This window comes from Mobula birostris, chromosome 9, assembly GCF_030028105.1.
Source record: "Mobula birostris isolate sMobBir1 chromosome 9, sMobBir1.hap1, whole genome shotgun sequence".
NCBI lineage: Eukaryota > Metazoa > Chordata > Chondrichthyes > Myliobatiformes > Myliobatidae > Mobula > Mobula birostris.
Window position 1 is genome coordinate 140632151 of NC_092378.1, and position 25189 is coordinate 140657339.

The following is a 25189-nucleotide window of genomic DNA, read 5'->3' on the forward strand; positions in this document are numbered from 1 at the left end:
GAGGTGTACAAGATAATGAAAGGCATTGATCGTGTGGATACTCAGAGGCTTTTTCCCAGGGCTGAAATGGCTAGCACAAGAGGGCACAGGTTTAAGGTGCTTGGAAGTAGGTATAGAGGAGATGTCAGGGGTAAGTTTTTTTGCGCAGAGAGTGGTGAGTGCGTGGAATGGGCTGCCGGTGACGGTAGTGGAAGCGGAAACAATAGGATCTTCTAAGAGTCTCCCGGATGGCTACATGGAGCTTAGAAAAATAGTGGGCTGTGGGTAAAGACTAGGTAGTTCTAAGGTAGGGACATGTTCGGCACAGCTTTGTGGGCCGAAGGGCCTGTATTGTGCTGTATGTTTTCTATGTTCTATGTTCTAAACACCAGGTTCAAGAACAGTTACTTCCCTTTAATCATGCAGTTCTTGAGCCAATCTGCGCAACCCTAATCTCTGCATCAGTACAGCAACATTAGGAACACTTTAAACAGCACACTACAATAGACATTATGTGCTAATTTTGTGCTCTCTTGTATAATTTATGATTTTTTTTCTTGTGAATGTTGTGTATCTGATGAGATGTTGCTGCTGCAAGTAAATTTTTCAATGCATTTGTGCATGTGACAATAAACTCAACTTTAACTTTCAACTTGGATTTTGAAGTGAGATAGGTGTAAAGGAGACGCTACAGGGATGCATTCTCCACCCCCTCAACGGTCACCCCCAAACTTGGGGAAGGACTGTAGTATAGGGTTCTTCCACTACTGGACAGGGAAGGGTCAGGTTGGATGAGGAAGGCCCTCAATTAATGCACATTGTCTTTGAATACAATAATGAAAAGGCATTCAACATACACAAAATGCTGGAGGAACTCAGCAGGTCAGGCAGCATCTATGGAAAAGAGTAAGCAGTTGACATTTCAGGCCGAGCCCTTTCATCAGGATAGGTGAATAGTGATCCCTTTCTGCCATGGCCTTCTGTCCTCTCTAATCAGATTTCCCCTTCTCCAGCCCTTTATCTCTTTCACCAATCAACTTCCCAGCTCTCTACTTTACCCCTTCCTCCCCCCCAGTTTCACCTATCACCTACTACCTTGTATTTCTTCCTCCCCTCCCCCCACCTTCTTACTCTGACTTCTCATCTTTTTTCTCAACTCCTGATGAAGGGCTCTCAGTCCAACTGTTTACTCTTTTCCATAGATGCTGAGTTCCTCCAGCATTTTGTGCGTTTTACTTGGATTTCCAGCATCTGCAGATTTTCAAGGCATTGTACAGTTTGTAATATTTTATTATGAATTAAGCTTATTTTGATATTTAAAAATATATATATAACAAATAAGTCAATGGTGTATGCATACATTCATCTTTTTTGTCCCTTGTACTGAGTGTGCAGGTGTCTCTATAACAGTAAAAGGTCTGCCTTCCTCATTCCTAACAGCTCACTCGCTGTGCAGACCGCTTAATCCTAAATTCATGATTGTCAAGGTACAAAATACAACTGGCTGGGATGTGCCACAGAAATAATGATCCACTTCTCACCAATTCATCAATTACTTCCAATTATCTTGTTATAGAACATTTATTTAGTTTGGCTGTGATCTTAGCCAATGTACAATGCTTCATGTTGACCCTCAGTGTAAATTCTTTCCTCTTTCTCTCTTCAGCAAACTCCCTAGCTGGGCTAGGGCGGTGGTACCCCGAATATTTTATATAACAGAGAAGGCATGGAATTACTATCCTTATACAATCACAGGTAAGGAGAATTCCAGATGTTCTGCTATTGAAACCATTCTTAAACTGGAGGTCAAGCTGCATTCTGCAGAGATAGAGATTAGCTTTATTTGTCACATGTACATCGGAACAAACAGTAAAATGCACCATTTGCGTGAAATCAAATCAGTGAGGATTGTGCTGGAGGCACAATGCAAGTGTTGCCACGCTTCTAGCACCAGCGCAGCATGCCTACAATCTGACCATACATCTTTGGAATGTGGGAGGAAACTGGAGCACCTGACGGAAACCCATGTAGTCATGCAGAGAACATACAAATTCCTTATAGACTGTGGCAGGAATCAAACACTGATCGGTGATCGCTAGCAGTATAAAGTGATTACTCTAACTGTAATGCTACCTTACCCCCCAAATTTCACTCATCGGCAGAAACTAAAGAATTTTTGGATTTGTCTTCGCTTCCCTTTTCCACGGCCTGCTATCCTTAACTGCAATAGGAGATGTGCTTTCTTCAACTTAGAAAACACTAAGCAAGAGGAAAGCAGGTTTCTGTCTATTAAGTTCCTTGCATCTGGCACAAAGGAGTTTCCAATAAGGGCAAGAATTTGATGTGTTTGGCACTTTTGACAATCTGAGGAACTTTAAGAAAAGACCAGTGCACCGTTTCTTGAAAGATCAGTTACAACACAGTTAGACAATAGACAATAGGTGCAGGAGTAGGCCATTCAACCCTTCGAGCCAGCACCACCATTCACTGTGATCATGGCTGATCATCTACAATCAGTACCCTTTTCCTGTCTTCTCCCCATATCGCTTCACTCCACTATCTTTAAGAGCTCTATCTAATTCTTTCTTGAAAGAATTCAGAGAATTGGCCTCCACTGCCTTCTGAGGCAGAGCATTCCACAGAACCACATCCCTCTGTGTGAAAAAGTTTTTCCTCAACTCCGTTCAAATTGTCTACCCCTTATTCTTAAACTGTGGCCTCTGGTTCTGGACTCCCCCAACATCGGGAACATGTTTCCTGCCTCTAGCGTGTCTAATCCCTTAATAATCTTATATGTTTCAATCAGATCCCCTCTCATCCTTCTAAATTCCAGTGTATACAGTTAAAAGAGGAACTGTTCAATAACATGTGGTTTGCTTTGTTTTCACTTGGTCAGCTGGAGGATGAGGTTTCACATGACACAAAGACTGCAGACGCAGGAATCTGGGGCAACAGACCAGCGGCTGGAAGAACTCAGAGGGTCAAACAGCATCTGTGGTGGGAACGGAAATGCTGATGCTTTGTCTTGAAACCCTGCATCAGAATGGAATTTGGCCCAAAATGTCAACAATTCCTCTTCCCCACAGATGTGGCTCCACCCTGATGATTGGCTCCAGCAGTTAGTTTCTTGTTCGAGATTTCATGTGGAGCCTATCAACCTCTGCTTTAAATACACCCAATGAATTGGCCCCTACAGCCCATGGCGGCAATAGGTTCACCACCCTCTGGCTAAAGAAATTCCTCCTCACCTCTGTTCTAAATGGACGTCCTTCTATTCTGAGGCCGTGTCCTCTGGTCCGTGCTTGTCTCCGAGTAAGAAAGTTCTGGCTTCAGGTACTGTATCAGATACCTGAGCATAAACTCCAATTGGCAATCCAGGGCAGTCCTAACAGGAAGTGAAGTTCTTTACCAGGCATGATCCTATGGTCCTGCCAACTTCCTCGAGAGTACATAAAAGAGCCAGAACACTATTTTGCGAAGAGCTAAGAAGCCATCTCAATGCCATGGCCAGTACTTAGCTCTCAATCAACACCAATAAAACGATATCTGCTCATTAACACATTGCAGTTTGTTTGTGCATGCAGATTGTTGCCATGTTCCCTATGATAGTGACAACACTTCAAACAAACTTGAATGACTGTAAAGCCCTCAGGGTGATGTAAGGTACATCATTCTTTCTGAATAAGCAAACCACTTTTGCTTTCCTCTCACGTGCAGAAGATAGCAGCCCCGGTTATTTGACTAAGAATCTTTTCCGGTCTATTGCCACTTCAACGGGAAATACAGACTTACACTTGCGTAGTATCTTTCACCTCCTATTCAGAACAACTCAAGGCATGTTGCACATCATGAAATCTTGCTGATGCTCTAATGTAGGAAACACGGTACCAGGTTTTTGCACAGACACAAATTGCTGGAGGAACTCGGCAGGTCAGGCAGCATCTATAGAAAAGAGTAAACAGTCATTTTGGACCGAGACCCTTCATCAGGACCGGAAAGGAAGCGGGGGGGAAGGCCAGTCCTGCTGAAGGGCTTCAGCCTGAAATGACAGCTGTTTACTCTTTTCCATAGATGCAGCCCGGCCTGCTGAGTTCTTCCCGCATTTCGTCTGCATTGCTTTGGATTTCCAGCAGCTGCAGATTTTCTCATTTTTGTTTGCACAGTAAACCAGCCACGTGATATTAGCAGTCGTGTTTAGTGAGGGAAAATCTTGACCAAGATGTCAAAACAGAAGTCAGGAGTTATAAGAGACTGCGAACGCTGGAATCTGGGACAGCAGTCTGCTGGAGGAACTCAGTGGTTCAAGCAGCATCTGTGGGAGGAAGGAACTGTCGACATTCCGCGTCGAATCTTCCATCAGTACTCCTGCAGATGCTACTTGACCTGGTGAGTTCCTCCAGTGGATCGTTTATCTCTATCAAGTCAAAATATACCTTTTATTTTGTGAAATACTGCCGTAGAATCTTATATATCCACCTGAGAGAACAGGCACACAGGGAATGGCTATCTCATCTGAGGGGCATCACCCCATCTATCCATCACCAAAGCAATGAGATGTAGATTATAAACACAAGAGATTCTGCAGATGGTGGCAGTCTTGAGCAACACACACACACACACACACACACACACACACACACACAAAATGCTAGTGGAACTCAGCAGGTCAGGCAGCATCAATGGAAGGAAACGAACAGTCAACATTTCAAACCAAGTTTGGAAAGGAAGGGGAAAGAAGCCAGAATAAGAAGGTGGGGGTGGGGGGAGGGGAAGGGATACCTGCTGGCAGGTCATAGGTGAGACGGGGGGGGAATTGGATGGGTAGGGGAGGGCGATAAAGTAAAGAAGCTAGGAGGTGATAGAAGAACAAGTAAGCGTCTGAAGAAGAAGGAATCTAATAGTTGACCATTTAAGAAGGGGACGGAGGACGGGCACCTGAGGGAGGAGATGGGCAAGTGAGGAGAATATAAGGAGTAAGAGAGGAAACAGAATAGTGAATGGAAAGAGAGAGAAAGGGGAGGGGGACCAGAAGTTAGAGAAACCAATGTTCATGCCATTAGGTTAGAGGCTAACCAGACAGACTATGCTTTTGTGTTGGAGTCTCAGCAGTAGAATTTAAACCAACAATCCACTGGGAGGTAAGAATGAAGCCCACATGAAGCCTATAATACTGTAAAGCTCTACACCAAACTGGAACAATAAAAAGATTCAATACCACCATGGAGTTTGGGTTATCTTATCTGGCAGGGCAGTACTACTTTACTCAATTCTGAGCCTTGCTGGGAACCATGGCTAGTGAAGGGCAAACATTTAAAGTAAGCATCTTTTGTGCTGCCAGCCATTAATTCCGATCATTAAGATATATCTCCTCTGTACAAGGGAATTGCATTTGGAACGGTGTCCAATTTCAGTGCTTGCATACACTCTAAATGCCACAAATTGTGATTCGAACTGAATGTTCTCTCTTCAAGTTGAGCTCCAGTGTACACAGGCATGAAAAGAGTACTTGTATATTGTGTCCCAGCTTCTAAATGGAAAATGCAACACCATCGTTCAAAGGATGTTGCTGCTAGGCAACAGGTTTTTTGTTCTTTATTCATAAAGGACTGCAAAGTCCTTTCAGCTCAGGATAAACTCAATTAAACCTAATTGCAGAAGCATTTCAAAATGTTCACCTGAATGACCATCTTGGGAAGCTTGGGGTTGGGGTGGTGGTAGGGGTGATTGTTTTGTGATCGTTATAATAATAATTTTTCTCTCTTGTCTCTTTCTGTGCTGCCCCGTATTCCATCCGGCACAACTAGAATACACGGTGAGTACCTTCATGTTCTACATTGTGTAAATCTCTCATTTATCAACCAAAAGACCATAAGAGGTAGGAGCAGAACTAGTCCATTCGGCCCATCGAGTCTGCCTCACCATTACATCATGGCTGATTTATTATCCATTCTCCTGCCTTTTCCCCGTAACCTTTGACATCATTACTAATCAAGAATTTGTCAACCTCCACCTTAAATCTACCCAATGACTTCACCCCCACAGCCATCTGTGGTAATGAATTCCACAGATTCACCACCCTCTGGCTAAAGAAATTCTTTCTAATTTCTTATGAGAGAAAGTGATATTGAATAAGTCCTGATGTAATATAGAGCTATAAAAAGCAGTCAGTCAGTCAGAATCAATGACAATCCATGGACAGTTTGACCAGTCATGTTGCAAAGTAGCTCTATTCATTGATTACCTTCAAAACTGACTTTGAATCATAGCCTTTTGGTAAATTAGGCAAATTTCTTACAGCTTTGCTGTCTGGTAATCAGTATCTATCAGGTAAATTTTAGGTTGTTGTGCTTCATTTTATACTGCCTCAGAGCTGGAATGATTAAGGGGAGATTTAATGGGTAGATTTAATACAGGTAGGGTACTCCCGTAACATTTAGGAAGTCTACAAATGAGCCCCTAAAAGCAACAAGGAGGAGAAAGCTGTTGGCCATTGCTGGAGAGTAGATTGGTATAGTTAGGTACTTTGTAGCTGGAATGAGCGTTTTGGGATAAGGGCATGCAGTATGACTCTAGAACCGGGGGTCCACGGACACCTCGGCTGATGGTGCAAGTCCATGGCATAAAAAAGGTTAGGAGCTCTTGCTCTGGAACATACTCTACCACTAAAATAGGAACGTGGAGTACAGCAACTCACTTTCCATCTCACAAGCACAAGAGATTCTGCAGATGCTGGAAATCCAAAGTGGCACACACACAAAATGCTGGAGGAACTGCTCAGTTCATGGAAAGGAATAAACAGTCGGATTTTCAGGCTGAGACCTTTCATCAGCACGGGAAAGGATGGGAGTAAAAGCCAGAATAAGAAGGTGGGGGAGGGGAAGAAGTACAAGCTGGAAGGTGATAGGTGGGAAGGGTAGAGGGGTTGGAAAAGAAGAAATCTGATAGGAAAGGGGGGGGAGTCCATCAGAGGTGCAGCAGAAGGTAGTGTATGGTAGTGAGAAGAAGAGAAGTGGTAGGAGGGGGGCCAAGAGTGGGGAATGGAAAAAGAGAGGAGGGGGAGGGGGAAGAAATTGCCGGAAGTTCGAGAAATCATTGGAGGCTACCCAGACAGACTGTAAGGTGTTGCTCCTCCAACCATGAGAGTGGCCTCATCATAGCGGTAGAGGAAGGCCACGGACAGATATGTTGGAATGGAAATGGGGGTTGGATTTAAAAAGATTGACCACTTGAGAAATCAAGTTCAAGTTCAGTTTATTGTCATTTAACTCGAGGCATGAATTCTGCCAAGGTAGTGCACAACACAGTACCAAATAATTCATACACATGACACTTCTTCATGGCTAGAAAGGATGTTGTGGACCAAGGGCATGTTGGTGGCAGGGAGTTCAGTAGTCTTACAGCCTGGGGGAGAAAGCTGTTTCCCATCCTAACTGTTCTCCTAGTAGTACGGTACCTTCTGCCTGATGGCAGGGGTCAAAGCTTGTTCCTGCTTGATGTGGATGGAGTGAAGGTGCTCAACACTTGCCATCGCTGTGCGCATCCCCCTGGGACTTATCATCCTGCCTACATGCAGTCATTGAGCTCTTCACATCCAATTGACCTTGCTCTTCTCTTCCCTCCTCCACTTGCAATGCCTCCTCACTTGTTTGCATCGGTAATGCTTCCTAACCACCTGATTCTGGCTCCCTCTCACTTCCAGTCTTAATGAGGGGTCTCGGCCTGAAACCTGACTGTTTATGTCCCTCCATAGGTGCTGCCTGACCTGCTGAGTTCCTCCTGCATTTTGTGCATCCTTCCCTTCTGCTCCTCCCCTTGCCCATCCTTTTCCTCCTGCTGTTCCCTCTCTCTGTCCTCTGTTTCTGTTTGGAATACGTCAGCTGAGTAAAGCTCTCTGCCACTGTGAATAGAGCTAAGCTGCTACAAATCTCCTTTTTGCTGTTTTAGAGGCGATAGTAAACGACAGTTAATGCCATATCACAAATTAAGAAATAGCCAGTCTCTATAATTAGATTAACAATCACATTCTGTTAATGCAATTACACTGAGTGATTATCTGTGATGATATAGATTAAAATGTTAAGTAATTTCCGTTGGAAATTACTACAGAGGAAACAATTCCAAGCTAACATACAATTAAAAATAGAAGTATGGTGTGTTTTTTTTCATAAGTTATCTTTATGAAAAAACTGATGAAGGGAAACAATGAATCTTTGCTTCTTAGGACATAAGAGTATAGGTTCTAACTGAAACTTGTATTTAGAAGACAGATTCATTGACAACTATCTCTGCCTTCATACATGAGTTGGTATTTGTTTATTATTGTCACATGTACCAAAGTACAGTGTAAAGCTTAGACCAGAAGACTTAGGAGCCATTTGGCCCATCAAGTCTGCCCTATTCCATCCTGGGTAGTTTGTTATCCGTCTCAACCCCATTCTCCTGCCTTCACCCTGTTACCTTTAACACCTTCACTAATCAAGAACCTATCAATCTCTATTTTAAATACACCCAATGTCTTGGCCTCCACAACTGTCTATAACAATGAATTCCACAGATTCACCACCCTTTGCCTAAAGAAATTCCTCCTCCAGGAGCATGCAAGCTTGTCATTTAGTACTTGTTTTCAAAGTTTGATGCTGATTTCAGTTTCTTAATTTTGGTGTCCCGTCATTGCATTGGGAACAAAACCCGTCCTGGCAGTTCAGTATTATTCCGCCCGAAAACAACAAACTTGTTCTTGAGTAACACACACAAAATGCAGGAGTCGACATTTCTGGCCAAGACCCTTCATCAGGACTGGAAAGGAAGAATTCTTTAATTCTTTACTCTTTTCCATAGATGCTGCCTGGCCTACTGAGTTCCTCCAGCATTTTGTGTGTATTACTTTGATTTCCAGCATCAGCAGATTTTCTCTTGATCGTGAAACTTGTTGTTGAGTAGACTTCATGGATAAAACCATGTACCATCCTCTCCCAGCTCAGATCTAGTGGACTAAATAATCTCATCCAGTGCTCTTTCATTCTGTGCTATGAGGAATTCAATGAGCCAACTAATCTTCATTACATCGGTGTGTGGAATACTGGGTTTCAGCATTTGTCTTCTGAAGACTGCCTTTATTGCGCAAATCGCCTTGTATAAAGACTGCTGCAGAAATCCGTGACACGTGACAAAGTGACATATTAAATAATTACAGCGTTTGGTTTCAATCTAAATTTTGGAGCCCATAAGACATAATAACAGAGGTGGGCCACTCAGCCCATTGATTCTGCTAGCCATTCGATCATGGCTGGTTTATTATCCTTTCAGCCCCATTCTCCAGCTTTCTCCTTTAACTCCCTTGGTAAACAAGAACTTATCAACCTCCACTTTAAATATACCCAGTGACTTGGCCTCCACAGCCGTTTGTGGCAATGAATTCCACAGATTCCTGGTATTCATGTATTCATGCACATTTTATTCCATATCTATATATTAATCTCTAACTTTATTTTTTATATAATTATTTATTTTTAATAATCATTGAATTTTTTTATTTGTATGTCTTGCCCCGACCCACACACCACAGCAATTCCTAGTACACTTAGCGGCCACTTTACTGGGTACACCTGTACACCTGTTCATTAATGCAAATATTCCTATCTAATATTCTGATCATGTGGTAGCAACTCAATGCATAAAAGCATGCAGACTTGGTCAAGAGGTTCAGCTGTAGTTCAGTCAAAAGCAAAATGGGGAAAGAAATGTGACCTAAGTAACTTTGACCGTGGAGTGGTTGTTGGTGCCAGGCAGGGTGGTTTGTGTCTCTCAGAAATGGCTGATCTCCTGAGGTTTTAACACGCAACAGTCTCTAGCAATTACAGAGGATGGTATGAGAAATAAAAAAAAACATCCAGGGAGTGGTTCTGTGGGTGAAAACAGCTTGTGAATGAGGGAGGTCAGAGGAGAATGGCCAGACTGATTCATGCTGACAGGAAGGTGACAGTAATTCAAATAACCACACATTACATCAGTGGTGTTCAGAAGAGCAACTCTGAATGCACAATATGTCAAACCTTGAAGTGGATGGGCTACAGCAGCAGAAGAGCATGCTAGGTACCTCAGTAAAGTGGTCAGTTAGTGTATATGGTGAATAAAGTTGATCCTTGACCTTGATCTATGTATTGCACTCCTTAAATTTGGGTCCATTGAAATCAACAGATCTGATGTCAGGGCACAAACAACCATGGTTGGATGGCAGAGCTTTAGTGCTTTTGATTGTCTTTTATTTGATTTGAAGCTGCTGTTTGATTAAGCAAATGATGATGTAGTGATTTCCATGGTAATTTTCCTAGCATGCTGCCTGGAACTAACTTACTTACTGTCCATTACACCACTGGGGACATAGCCTCAAGATTCAGGGGAGTAGATTTAGGATGGAGATGAGGAGGAACTGCTTTTCCCAGAGGATGGTGAATCTATGGAATTCTCTGCCCAATGAAGCAGTGGAGGCTACCTCAGTAAATATATTTAAGACGAGGTTGCATAGATTTTTGCATAGTAGGGGAGGTTATGGAGGAAAGGCAAGTAGGTGGAGATGAGTCCATGGCCAGATCAGCCATGATCTTATTGAATGGCGGAGCAGGTTCGATGGGCCAGATGGCCTATTCCTGCTCCTATTTCTTATGTTTAGGGCAGCAATGAAGGTCCTCCATCTCTGTAAAGAAGGATTCTGCGTTGCTGTTTCTGTAACAATTATTTTTGATCAGTCAGGGTTGTTAGCCCTGAGGTAAACCCCCAGAACCTATTGGCATGGTTGACCCTACCAAGAGCCAGAACACAAGGCCCTGGCTGCAGTCAATGTAGCTCTCCAGATCATTAAGGCATGCAAGCCTGCAAGCCCTATGACAAGGTTGTGGTCCTCTTGGAGGGTGATACCTAGAAAGTATGGTGTAATTGTGATCTTGGTTCTCAAAGCTATTCTGCAGCTTGCTGTACACTTTAATGTCACCTCTCCCACAGTCTGTATCATTGAAATTCATTTGTTCAGTGAAAGAAGTAATGTAAGCACCACTGTGTAACGTATGCTGGGCTGGAGTTTAGAAGAATGAGAGGGGATCTCATCGAAACCTATAGAATATTGAAAGTAGAGGACATTTCCTATATTAGGAGAGTCTAGAGCCAGAACACACAGCCTCAGAATACAAGGATGTCTCTTTAGAGGAGAGATGAGGAGGAATTTCTTTAGCTAGAGGGTGTTGAACCTGTAGAATTCACTGCCACAGACGGCTGTCATTGTGTATATTTAAGGCAGAGGTTGATAGGTTCTTGATTAGTAAGGATGTCAAAGGTTACAAGGAGAAGGCTGGAGATTTGGGTTGAGAGGGATAATAAATCAGCCATGATCAAATGGCTATTAAAATTGACGGGCCAAATGGCCTAATTCTGCTCCTATGTCTTATGGGCTACAAAATTTAGACTGCAACCAAATGTTGTAAAAGGTTCTTCTGAGTTGTCTATGTGGCATCTGTCATTCTAGTTACACTAGGACTTGACTATGGCCATTTTACTGAAATGTGATCACAGATGTTTACCAAAAGTATTAATGTCATGCATCAGTTTATTCTATGTACGCATAGATAAATAGATTTCATTGTGTTGTCACATGGATTAGTAGATCTGTTATATAATTATTTCCAAAAAATTTGTACCACAGTACCCTGTTTCCCATATCACAAGGGCATCTTGCCAATCGGGAAGGTAGGAATTGCCCTTGCATAAAATGATGATATAGTGATAAGCACTGTGATTGAGTATACAGTATTCATTGAATGCCCAACAATAACTTAAAGATTAAAGATTAGCTTTATTTGCCACATGTGCATTGAAACATCGAAACACAGTGATATGCATTGAAACACAGTCCAAGGGTTATGCTGTGGTAGCCCGCAAGAGTTGTCAGGTTTCTGGCGCTAACATAGTATACCCAGAACTTACTAACCCTAACCCATTCGTGTCTGGAATGTGGAAGGAAGCAGCAGAAAACTGAAGAAACATGTGATCACATGAAGAGTGTGTAACCTTGTTATAGACAGTGGCGGGAATTGAACCCTGATTAGCTGGCACTGTGAAGCGATGCATTAACTGCTGTGCTGACCTGAAATGCATCTACTGCTTTCCTTCTTATCTCTTTAAATCCCCATCAGAAATGGCAATCATCACAAAGAGTTTCCTAATTTATAACAGACTTTTCCCTTGAGCCTGAGATATCAATCTCATTTATGCCTCTTGTTAATCATACCTCTGGTTCTGCTGAGCACAGTGCTTGCATTTCCCCCAGTGAGACTGGATCTTAATTATGTAGTGTATATCATTTGCAGTTTCATCTCTTTCAATATTCAAGGTTGAAAGTAAGTGTGTTATCAAAGTGCATATATTTCACCATATACAACCCTGGGACTCATCTTCTTGCGGGCATACACAGTAAATCCAATAAACACAATAGGATCGATGAAAGACCACAAACAAACAATATGCAAAAAGGCAACAGTTTGTGCAAGTACAAAAGAAAAAAAATATCAGGAACATGAGATGAAGAGTCTCTGAAAGCGAGCCCATAGCTTGTGGGAACATTTCAATGATGCGGCAAGTGAAGTTGAGTGAGGTAAACCCCTCTGGTTCAAGAGCGTGATGGTTGAGGGGTAATAACTGTTCCTGAACCTGGTGGCCTGAGTCCTGAGACTCCTATACCTTTTTCTTGATGGCAGCAGCAAGAAGAGAGCATGTCCTGAGTGGTGGGGATCCCTGATGATGGATGCTGTCTGCCTGCGGCAACACTTTCAGCCAATTGGAAACTCTGATATGAAAGAGATGATCATCGAAATTCATTCTAAATAAACCCAAGCATTTATTACAGAACACACTCTTGCAGCCTCTTGCATGAAATACTTCAAAAACCACCCTGAAGGAGTTTGAAGCGATTTGGCATGTCAACAAATACACTCAAAAACTTCTATAGTTGTACCATGGAGAGCATTCTGACAGGCTGCATCACTGTCTGATATGGAGAGGCTACTGCACAGGACCGAAAGAAGCTGCAGAAGGTTGTAAACCTAGTCAGCTCCATCTTGGGCACTAGCCTACTAAGTACCCAGGACAGCTTCAGGGAGCAGTGTCTCAGAAAGGCAGCGTCCATTATTAAGGACCTTCAGCACCCAGGGCATGCCCTTTTCTCACTGTTACCATCAGGTAGGAGGTACAGAAGCCTGAAGGCACACACTCAGTGATTCAGGAACAGCTTCTTCTCCTCTGCCATCCGATTCCTAAATGGATATTGAATCTTTGGACACTACCTCACTTTTTTTTTTAATATACAGTATTTCTGTTTTTGCAAGTTTTTTAAAAATCCATTCAATATACATAATTGATTTACGAGGGGTGATTGATAAGTTCGTGGCCTAAGGTAGAAGGAGATGAGTTATTAGCTTCAAACTTTCTGCATAATCACTCAAAGCGTTGAACTGCATGTGCATGTAACGACAGCTGTATAACTCATCTCCTTCTGCCTTAGGCCACGAACTTATCAATCACCCCTGCTGTGGCTGCTTCCCGGAGGTCCAAGATCCATATGCTCCACTACCGCTGGACTAAGTGTGCAAATGTAGGAGGGGACTATGTTGAAAAATAAACCTGCTAGGTTTTCTAAAATTGCCTCCTTCTATCTTAGGCCACGAACTTACCAATCACCTCTCGTACTTGTTTATTTATTATTATTATTTTAACTTAATTTTTTTCTCTCTGCTAGATTATGTATTGCATTGAACTGCTGCTGCTCAGTTAATAAATTTCACGTCACATGCCGGTGATAATAAACCTGATTCTGAACACTTGGCATCATAGGTAGTTGTCAATTCATTCAAGGCTCCTAGCCCAAGATTCATTTTGAAATCTTATTACTACGTAACACTCCTTGTAAAACTTCACAATTACAAAAAAAAAAATTCAAGGATTTAGGAAATACTCGATTGAAAACCTATGAACAAAAATGTATCATCTGTTATTTTTTTTAACAATTATTTCCCAGTTGTGTTTGCAATGAATGTATATATACTGTTGCAATCTATTCCTTCAGGATCAATCAGTACTTGGAATTGCATTCATTAATTTAGTGAAGGTTAATTTGTTTGCAGAGAATGTACAGGTTGTTCTAGATGAAACCACAGAACATTGGCAGTGTTGTAGAAATTGGGCTGAATGGTTTTAACCAGTTCAGTCTCTCTTGTGTGTAAGTAGAGCTGAGGTTGCTACTATTAGGTGGGGATTCAGAGGGAAAATAATAGAATTTATCTAAAATAAAAACAGGAAATGCTGGAATTGCTCAGCTCAGATAGTGTTTATGGTGTGTTTCAGACTGATGATTTTTGGGGGAGTTGATGGGAACTTTGGGGAAAATAAAATGTAACCAGTGCAAATGGAGGGTTGATGACTGGTGATGGGTTGTACGACTCAGTGATGGGGAACGTTCATCAGAATTGGGAAATGTTAGAAATGAAACAACATTTGAATTGCATGGAAAGCATGAAAATAAAAGGGAAGGTCTGTTAGAGAATGGAGATCAGGGAACGGCCATTGTCGGAGGTGTGGTGCTGACTGAAAGGAAGTGGTAAATGCTGGTTGTATAACAAGGGGAGGTCGAGAGATGGTCTATGAAGAGGAGACAACCACCTGGAATTGGCAGGAAAGGACAGAGAACAAAACACTGTTGAAAATATGAGGTAGAAGACTTGAATGGCTGATTACATGATAGTTGAAGTCTTTCTTGAACCTTTGAGAGCTGAAGGCTGTGTCACCGCCACTCTCCGTGTTTTAATTGGATGAAGGATGGGGCGAGTAGCCTATCTGTACCTGTTTTCCCTTGCACCATCAGGCATTGAATCTTTGTACCACTCAGTTCTCTCCCTGTTGCTCTGCCGATTCTTGGGAAATTTCTGGTCGCTAAACAACAGTACACCAAGATGAGAACAGAAATAAAGTGCTCCACTTTTGATCTAACTGTGCAGCTACATGGTCATCCCTGTCCACTTTCCAATAGTTACCAGAGTGGTGCAGCTACCATCCCGTAGACCCAGTGATCCAGCTTCAGCTCAAGGAGTGCGTGCAGATTCCACACAGAGAGCACTGGTGCTCAGGATTGAACCGGGGTTGCTGGGGGTGTGCAGCTGCAGCTGCTCTACTGGCTGTACCACTGTACCATGCCTTGCTGATTTGTTTGCCAGATGTGGAAGTTGCTGACAATATCAGCGTTCATTGACCCTGAGCTGAAAAGGGTGCTTAGAATGAACCTGCAGTTACATTCAGTCCAAACCAGATAAGATCAGCTATCTTCCTTCCTGCAAAGAGTTTAGTGAATCAATTGGGTTTCACAAGTGAAAAAAAAACCCACCATAGTGTCATCCTTACCATCAATTAATTTTTTTTGAAGTCCGAAATTTATTTCATTCTTAGAATTTAAATTCCTCAGCTAACAAGTTAAGATTCAACTTCATGTGTCAGAATCAATGGTTCACACTCCGGCTTCAAGGGTTAACCACTTCACTGAGGTTCTAATGTCTTTCGTAAGATCAATGGTTTTGAATTACTTGGCAGGGCAGTTAGTAATAGGAACAAAACTGAGTAAAGAATTAAATAGCATAAACATTTGCCTTTACCCTTGTAGAGAATCAGAATAATTCAGATGAGGTTCTGCAAAGGGATGAAGAAAATATATGTAAACTGTACTGTGAGGTATATATATATAGCTAGAGTGCATAAGGCTTTTGCACAGTACTGTATTTGTCAACATGGAGCGGAGAGCGAGTCTGTAAATCTGGTGGGAGCAAAGGATGTTGGGAATGGCAAAAGTGGGGTGTGATTGCAGAGAAGGAGTGCTGGGGCAGGGGTGGGGGGGGGGAGTGCAGACACACCCAGCCCTGAGACAGCAGGCAAAGCCATATGATACCTGACAATTGGTTTATTGATCATTACAAATTGTCTCTCTAGTGCTTCCCATGCCCTCCTCTCCCTTCCCCTTTTCCCAACCACGATTTCCCTCTCCCTGCCCCCTTTCCGCTCTCAGTCCACAATAGAGACCCATATCAGAATCAGGTTTATCATCACTCACATGTGTAGTGAAATTTGTTTTTTTTTGTGGCAACAGCAGTACAGTGCAATACATAAAATTAACCACAGTCCTCTGCAAAAAGGTTGGGCACCCTAGCTATAGATGATATGTGCTTAAGATTTGCACAGTACTATACATGCTGTAGGGATAATTTAGCACATTGAAAGAAGGTGAACTACCTGTAATGGCTAAAGTATTATCACCTTCTTGTTTACTAATGCCATACTGTAAGATGCTTCAAGGGATTCAGTCCTCGTCTCTGATGGAAAGTGCAGTCACAGCTTCACTGTAAAAAAATAACTGCACGTGTTCTTGGTGAGAGATGGCTGGCATCTCAGTGACTGCTCCACATTGAGATGTAGTGGAGATGGAGATGGAGGAGCCATCATATATTTTGTCAAACAAAGACTCAGCAGGGGAGCCACCCCACGTACTCTGGAGTCAGTACTGTCAAGGCACACTGCTAATATTAAGTCGCCTGGCTCCCTCAGGTTCCTCTACCAGCTGTCCAGTGTAAGATGACCATTGAATAATCATTTTCCACCTCCACCACTAGATCCAGGAATAGTTATTACTCTACAACCTTCAGGTTCATGAACTGATGTGGATAACTTCACTTAACACAACTCTAAACTGTCTCCACACCATTTGATCCTGAACTGAGAGACTCAGTTGCAAAGACTCTACAACTCACGTTCTCGGTATTATTTATTGATTTTTATTTGCACAGTTTGTCATCTTCTGCACATTGGTTGCTTATCAGTCTTTGTGTGTAGTTTCTCAATGACTCTGTTGTATTTTGATGTTTCCTTGTGAATGGCTGCAAGAAAATAAATCTCAGAGTAACAGATACATGGATAATAAATTTAATTTGAGCTTCGCACTTTGAGAAAAGAGAGAACTTTAGAAGAAGTCATGAAAAAAATCTTACATACGTTGATGTTGAAACTTGGCTTTTACTGACTTGGTAAATTGGTTCTCTTTCCAGTTCTTACACAAAGGTTGAGTTTGGTGAAGCCTGAAGGCTGATTTATACTTGTGCGTACGGGCTATGCCGTAGCGAGCATGCATGGTTGTGTCTGCGTCGCTTTGCAATTCACTGCCAAAACGCTAGTTGGCGGTGGGGTTTCTATGCCACTGTGTTGAGCTTCTTCGTGAGAGACATGGACGAGGAAATGCATTTCAAATATTTTCGGATGTCGGCAGGTAGATTTGACGATTTGGTTCATCGTCTCCAAACTATTTATTTTGCATCAGTGTGCAGACATGGCAGAGAAAAGCAACCGGAAATGCGATGCTGCCAAGCAGACCAATCACAGTTGTTGCGGTCTGCGTCGCCGCGACGCATGAGTTACATTTTTGGGGAGGTGTACGTCACCCTATGGCGTAGGGTACGCGGTACCTACGGCATACATTTGACGCAGAAGTATAAATTGGTCTTGAATTTCTTTGGTGCACTGACCATCAACCACCCATTTACACTAATCCTACACTGGTTCCACCTTATACTCCTCATATTCCTCTTAATTCAACACTTCACTGGAGAACAGATGGGGCTGCCCTTAGCTAAGCCTTGCATTCAGAAGACAGGTCAGGGATAGAGCTGTTACAAGTGAGCTCATGACCTGATACAGCTCAGAAGCAGGCTGGCTGGCCCACCATTTCATGTCCCTTATGTGGTTAAACAAAAAAGAGGCTATTTGGCCCTTCAAATCAGCACCAGCTCACTATTTTTACCCGTTTTATCAGCATTCTCGTCGCTGCCCCCAGATTATATCACTCACCACCACACTACAGAAGCCAGTTCACCTACCAACCTTTGGGATGTGAGAGGAGACCGGAGTCTCATGTGTAAACTCCACACTGACAGCAGCCGAGGTTAGCACTGATCCTGGATTAGGGATCCCAGCCCTGTTTGTGTGCTGACAGAAGCTGGTCCTTTCTCCTTAGAGAAGCTGAGAAAACCTAAGGAGAATCACTCTGGATCTCTCTGAGAGAAAACTGTCATTTTTGGGGCTACTTTTCAAATTCAAACCCACAATAAATATAAAAAGACTCCTATAAAACAAATGTACAAGTGACCATTATATACAGACTGATTATATATATGTGAAGTGACACCAAATGATAAGGACGTAGTGGTGCTGAGGTGGGTTAGTGGGTGGAGGTGTTGTTCTGCCTAATGGCTTGGGGGAAGTAACTATTTTTGAGTCAAATGGTCCCAGCGTGGATGCTGTGTAGCCTCTTCCCTGATGGGAGTGGGACAAACAGTCCATAAGCAGGTGGGTGGGATTCTTTATGATATTACTGGCCTTTTTCCGGAACCTTTCTGTATGTCCGTATGTCCTTGATGGCATCATTGAATGATTGGGATCATTTAATTGAGAAAGATATACTGTGGAGAGCATTCTGACAGGCTGCATCACTGTCTGGTATGGATGGGCTACTGCACAGGACTGAAAGAAGCTGCAGAAGGTTGTAAATCTAGTCAGCTCCATCTTGGGCACTAGCCTACAAATTACCCAGGACATCTTTAGGGAGCGGAGTCTGAGAAAGGCAGCGTCCATTATTAAGGACCTCCAGCACCCAGGGCATGCCCTTTTCTCACTGTTACCATCAGGTAGGAGGTACAGAAGCCTGAAGGCACACACTCAGCGATTCAGGAACAGCTTCTTCCCCTCTGCCATCCAATTCCTAAATGGACATTGAAGCTTTGGACACTACCTCACTTTTTTTAGTATACAGTATTTCTGTTTTTGTACATTATTTAACCAATTTAACCAATTTAACCAATTTTCCCCGGGATCAATAAAGTATGACTATGACTTATTTTAAATCTATTCAATATACGTAATTGATTTACTTGTTTATTTATTATTGTTTTATTTTTTTTTCCTCTCTCTGCTAGATTATGTATTGCATTGAACTGCTGCTCTGAGTTAACAAATTTCACATCACGTCAAATGCCAGTGATAATAAACCTGATTCTGATTTCTGATTCCGATTAGAAAGGAAATATGGTCTCAATTCCATTTATTGGGGAGAAGAACAAATGAAATCAATTGGCTTGTATTGATTTGTGGTTTATTCCAGTATCTATCAAATCCCAGCCACAGTTGCCTTGAGTTTCCCGGAGACTGCTGAGATAAATTGCATTTGGATCCAACAGTCACAACTTTTAATTAACAGAATTCGCACATGGCTAACAATGGGACAAATCATTCTGTGAAATATGCTGGCTTTGGCAGCCATACAGGTTACTCAGCAAGCAGAGTGTTGCGGTTGCCATGGAGACATCCTGATTGAAAGGTACAGCCTGGGTTCCTGAACCTTGTCTGCACTTTAATTAGAGAGCTCTCAGAGTCTCAGAGTTAAGCTTCTCAGAGTCATTAAAAAATGAGAAATCAGTCCCTAGTGCCCATAGTTCGGAGAATGCTACATCATTTATATCAGACATTGGTTGTACACTTGGGGATCTTGACCATACATCGAGCTATCTTCTTCCCTCGCTGCTGTGCATCCAGGAATTGGGAAACCATCGGCACAGTATTAAAATGCTGTTCCTATTAATTGGTCAGCCAGTTAATCTGCCTTCAGGATAAAGTCATTGAAGCTATATATCAAGGGGAGATAAATCAGCTTGCAAATCATAAGATTTAAATGTCAAAGTCTTGTTATCTAATACAGTGGTCCCCAACCACCGGGACGCGGAATGGTACCGGGCTGCAAAGCGTTTGCTACCGGGCTGCGAGGAAACGATATGATTTGGCGATATGAAACGATATGAGTCAGCTGCACCTTTCCTCATTCCTTGTCACGCATTGTTGAACTTGAACATAGGGTTGCCAACTGTCCCGTATTAGCCGGGACATCCCGTATATTGGGCTAAATTGGTTTGTCCCATATGGGATCGCCCTTGTCCCGTATTTTCCCCGCTAAGGTAGAGCGTTCCTATGAAACCGTTCATAACGTAAGCCGAAATGGTGTAAAGCGAAGAACAATTACCATTAATTTATATGAGAAAAATTTTTGCGCGTTCCCAGACCCATAAAATACCCTACCAAATCATACCAAATAATACATAAAACCTCAAATAACACTAACATATAATAAAAGCAGGAATGATATGATAAATACACAGCCTATATAAAGTAGAAATAATGTATGTACTGTGTAGTTTCACTTAACAGAATCGGGAAGATTAAACCAAAACCGATTTGTAGAAAAAAAATCGGCACGTACACGCATGCGCACGTCATGTATGCGCACATCACGCATGCGCAAACAGGTGCCTGCACAAAGCTTCATGGTCATGGTAGTCTTTCTCAGGGTAAACACATGTGTCCCATATTTGACTGCTACTTTTGTCCCTTATTTGGGAGTGAGAAAGTTGGCAACCCTACTTGAACACTGCCCCCCACCCCACCCCTGTCAGCTGGTCCACGAGAATATTGTCAATATTAAACCAGTCAGCGGTGCAAAAAAGGTTGGGGACCCCTGATCGTTTGTAATACAGTGTGACATAACTGCATTTGCCTCCTTGCATCTCTCCCACTCCCCTTGCTTAAAATGCTGCTTAAAATTTTATTTATTTTTACTTTTGGTTGGGTTGAGTTGTTCTCCAGTCTTGGCCATTTACTTGCAAACATTTCGTCACCATACGAGGAGACATCGTCAGTGCGCTGTTAATTGTGGTGTGTCCTCCGAATGCTTCACAGTTGAGTTTCCGTAATGATGACCAATCAGCTGATTGTTAAGTATGTAAAGGCCAAGCATTCAGCAGTTAACAGTGCAGTGATGATATCTTCTTGTATGGTGACGAAAAGTAAATTGCCAAGGTTGCAGAACAACTCAACCCAACCATCAACCACCTGAGCTACACATTTTCTGAATTATTTTACTTTGATTTATTTAGAGATACAGGATGGTTTCCAAAGAGCCCGCATGACCCATAATTAACCCATATGCTTTTGGAATGTGGGAGGAAGCTAGAATACTGGAACAAGCCCAAGCAATCACGAAGAGAACGTACAAACTCCTTAAAGGCCGCTGCAGGAATGGGACCCAGATTGCTGGTGCTGTAAAATGTTACACTAACTACTACACCACTATACAACCCCAGTTTATGGCTACGACCAAGCTTTTGACCAGCCATCCTGATACCTCCTTAATGTTAGAAATGTATTTGTTAATCAGTATTATTTATTCATTGTTAGGGTACTGTATCACTGGCAAGGTCAGTCATTATTCCCTGTCCCTTGTTGTGCTTGAGTAGGTGGTGTACCCCTTTCTTGAACTGGTGAAAGTATATCTCCAATGTTCCTGACCTGGAGTTCCAGTATTTGGATCAGTGAAAGACCAGCAATTTGATTTCGTTTTTAAGATTTAAAGATTAGCTTTATTTGTCACATGTGCATTGAAACATAATGAAATGTGTCATTTGTGTCAAATGAAATCGAGGATTGTGATGGGCAAGTGTTGCCATGCTTCCAGTGCCAACATAGCATGCCCATAACGTGCTATTGCTAACCACAGGTCTTTGGAATGTGGGAGGGAACCAGAGAATGTGATGGAAACCCAAGTGGCCACACAGATAACATACAAACTCCTTACCAACAGTGGTTGGAATCAAACCCTGATCTCACAGCCGGTGCAGTCAAGTTTTGTAGTAGTTGCTACGTTACTATACCGTTCAAGTCTAATATGATCCTGTTTCCAAGGCAGGATTGTGCAAGACTTGGATCATAAACTATTAGTTGTGTTGTTGCCAAATGCCTGCTAGTGTATTTGGGAAGGTGGTGTCGGACTAACCTCGCAACTACAGTGAGTACTGTAGATAGTAAGTACTGCAGTTACTGTGTGCCAGTGGTCGAGGGCATGCTCCCCATCCAGGTTTTGACTGTCTTTACCCTGAAACACGATTCCTCTCCTGAATGGCTTGCCTCTAGTTTCACGGTTATGTCCAGTATACATCATTTCCAAACCATTGAACTGAAACAAAATGAGTTAGGTTTCAAGATGCTTTCGTGAAAGTCAGTGGATCAGAAAGAGGTGTGGGTTCCTTCTTTCTTTCCAGTGTGTTTGCGTGCATTTTACCTGTTCCATCAAGTTCAAGGTTATTGTCATTCAAATGTACACGTGTATACTCCCAAACAAAACAACGTTTCTCTGTACCAAGGTGCACAACCCAGTACATATACAGTCCTGGGCAAAAGTCTTAGGCACGCTAGATTTTTTACATTGTTTCAGATGATCTGGCCTCCACTGAGCCCTGATCTCAACATCATCAAGGCTGTCTGGGATTACCTGGAGAGGCAGAAACGAGACAGCCAAAGTCTGCAGAAGAACTGTGGCAAGTTCTCCAAGAACAACCTATCAGCTGATTTTGTTTTTATCAAACTGCACGACAGTGTACCTTAGAGAATTAATGCAGTTTTGAAGGCAAAGGATAGTCACACCAATTATTGATTTGGTTTAGTTTGTTACTGTTTAATGCTCTTCATAGTATATTTTTATGCTTAGAAACTTTTCATTTCATTATTTTGGAAAGCATCTTCACTTCACAGTATTTTTTTACATGTGCCTAAGACTTTTGCATTATAGTGTAACTCACAACATATATAGAGTAGCATTACTTTACTACAAATAAATTAACAAACAAGAAAATATATTGCAGAAGATTGACATTTAGCATAAAGTGTACTTGCAAATCAAAGAGTAAACGCTACTGGCACTTCATAAGTGATGGGACCTGGGTGGTAGCAGGGAGTTCAGTCGTCTCACAGCCTTGGGGAAGAAGCTGTTTCCCATCCCAATGGTTCTTGCCCTAATGGTACCTCCTGCCTGATGGGTGGCGGGGGTGGTCAAAGAGATTGTGGGATGGATGGGAGGGATCATTGACAATGCCAAAAGCTTTGTGTATGCAAAAGCGGTTGAACTTAAAAGTTCTGAATAACTTCGTGAATGCCTTATGTTTGATGGATACTTGGTGGAGACCTTCTTGTCAGTGGCTACCAGAGGAAGGTTGTCAGAGTATTAGTATGTTACAGAGAGTCATAGAATCATACAGCATGGAAACAGGCCCTTCAGCCCATCACACCAATGGCAGCCATCGAGTACCAGTCTAACTTGTAATTTATAGTGGGGATCCATTGAATCTGGAAGGAGCATGCTTTTGTCTGTCTACTGCCTTACATTTTGAGACAATCTGCAGAAAAAAAAGAAATGAATTTGCATTAATGTAGCACCTTTTACAATCTTGGTGCATCCCAAATTCTTTGCAGCCAATGGAATTTGTACAGTAGCTATTTTTTTACACAGCAAAATCGCACAATGAGGTAAATAATGGGATGGGACAGCAGTGAGTTTTACTTTCTTTTGCATTGTGAAAGAGAGCCAAGTGCTGACTTAATCCTTTTCTCTTCTTTTTACACCAGTGCTCCTTTCTGCCAAAATTCTCCATTTACATTGAGACCAAATACGAGAACAACAATGGATGCAATGATAATGTGAGTCCTTGCACAGATCCCTGGGTTAAACCGTACTGGAGCTATGTGGATATACTCTCAGTTTGTGTGCACTTGTCCTGCTCAGCCCGCACATGTTGTGTCTGTATTCTTCTGTGAAGTTCCAGGGTCCCTGAGTTTCAGAGGACAAAGGCTTTGCTCTCTGGGCCTCATCTGTAGCTGGGTCCCCTGGGCCTGATGCACCTTCTGGCACCAAGACAACCAGGGAATCCTGACTTAGCCATATTTGCTGGATTTCACCCAGAGACAGCCTGACTGGAAAAGAGTGCTGGTGGATACTTATTGTCTGCCCCTTCCAGGGCGGTGGGGTAGAGATGCTGGCGGAGGAGGTGGGGAGAAGATTAAGGTGTTGGAACCTCCTTGGTTACTCAGTTCCAGAGATGTCAGATCTTGAAGCCACTATTGTGAAAGCAGTTGAGCTGCTCAAGATCTACCCCCCTGCAGAGTGCACAACCCCCCCCCATCTACCATCATCCCTAGGCCCCCCCTCCATGAGTTTACCAACCCATCCCTTCCCCTTGCTCTCCTATCTACTGCAGTCCAGAGCTAGATACTGCTTACAATTTACTTTGGTTGGATAACCAACCAGTCGCCACAGAAAAGGGTGTCAACCTCTCAAGGTGACTCCACTCATCTCTGGAGCTAGGAACACTCCTGACTGAGGGCAATAGCCCATCCTTTACTTACTGTTGAACTTAAGTCATGGAAAGGTAACAGTATACAAGTAGGCTATACCAGAACATCTCACTCCCTTACCCTCTTCTCAACACCCTGCATTTTTTTTGTTCCTTTCAAATATTTAACAAGTTCCCTCCTGAAGACCATAAGCTTAGGAGCAGAATTTAGCCATTCAGCCCATCAAGTCTGTGCTGCCATTCCATCATGGCTGATTTATTATTCCTCTCAACCCCATTTTACTGCCTTCTCCCTGTAACCTTTGACACCCTTGCTCATCAAGAATATATCAACCTCTGCTTTAACTATACTCAATGACTTGGCCTCCACAGCCAAATGTGGCAATGAATTCCACAGATTCACCACCCTCTGGCTAATGAAATTCCTCTTCATCGCTGTTCTAAAGGAACATCCTTGTATTCTGAGGCTTTTCCCTTTGTTAGTAGACTCCCCTATTGTAGGAAACATCCTCCCCACAACCACTCTATCTAGAACTCCCAATATTCAATAGGTTTCAATGAAACCACCACCACCCCCCTCCCAACTCCTCTAATCTCCTGCTAGTACAGATCCAGAGCCATCAAACGCACCTCATTCCCAGGACCAATCTCATGAACCTTCTCTGGACCCTCTCTAATGCCAGCACGTCCTTCCTTAGATAAGGGGCTCAAAACTGCTCACAGTACTCAAAGTGCAGCTTGACCAGTGCCTTAAAAAGCCCAGCTACATTATAATGCGACATTTGATTTGGCCTCTCCACCTACCCTGCAGCTGCGCATTCCATACCGGGACCATTTGCTGAAGAAAAACTGGTTTTCCTCACATCACTTACAGTTCTTTGACCAATCATCTTCATCTATGCCGTCTGCATCTA

General features: G+C 42.7%; 1 protein-coding gene across 3 annotated transcripts in view; it reads left to right on the forward strand.

Annotated features, from left to right (window-relative positions):
• Nucleotides 1-25189, forward strand: part of LOC140203135 (cytoplasmic phosphatidylinositol transfer protein 1-like) — a 252355-nt gene that overhangs the window by 167712 nt on the left and 59454 nt on the right. The window contains exons 4-6 of one of the 3 annotated variants that reach the window (XM_072268988.1): nt 1646-1734; nt 5784-5791; nt 23551-23622. In XM_072268988.1, the coding sequence (XP_072125089.1) occupies nt 1646-1734; nt 5784-5791; nt 23551-23622 (169 nt within the window). Of the gene's footprint in view, nt 1-1645; nt 1735-5783; nt 5792-21029; nt 21195-23550; nt 23623-25189 lie in introns of those variants that run through there. The other 2 variants (XM_072268986.1, XM_072268985.1) reach the window with 2 other exon arrangements.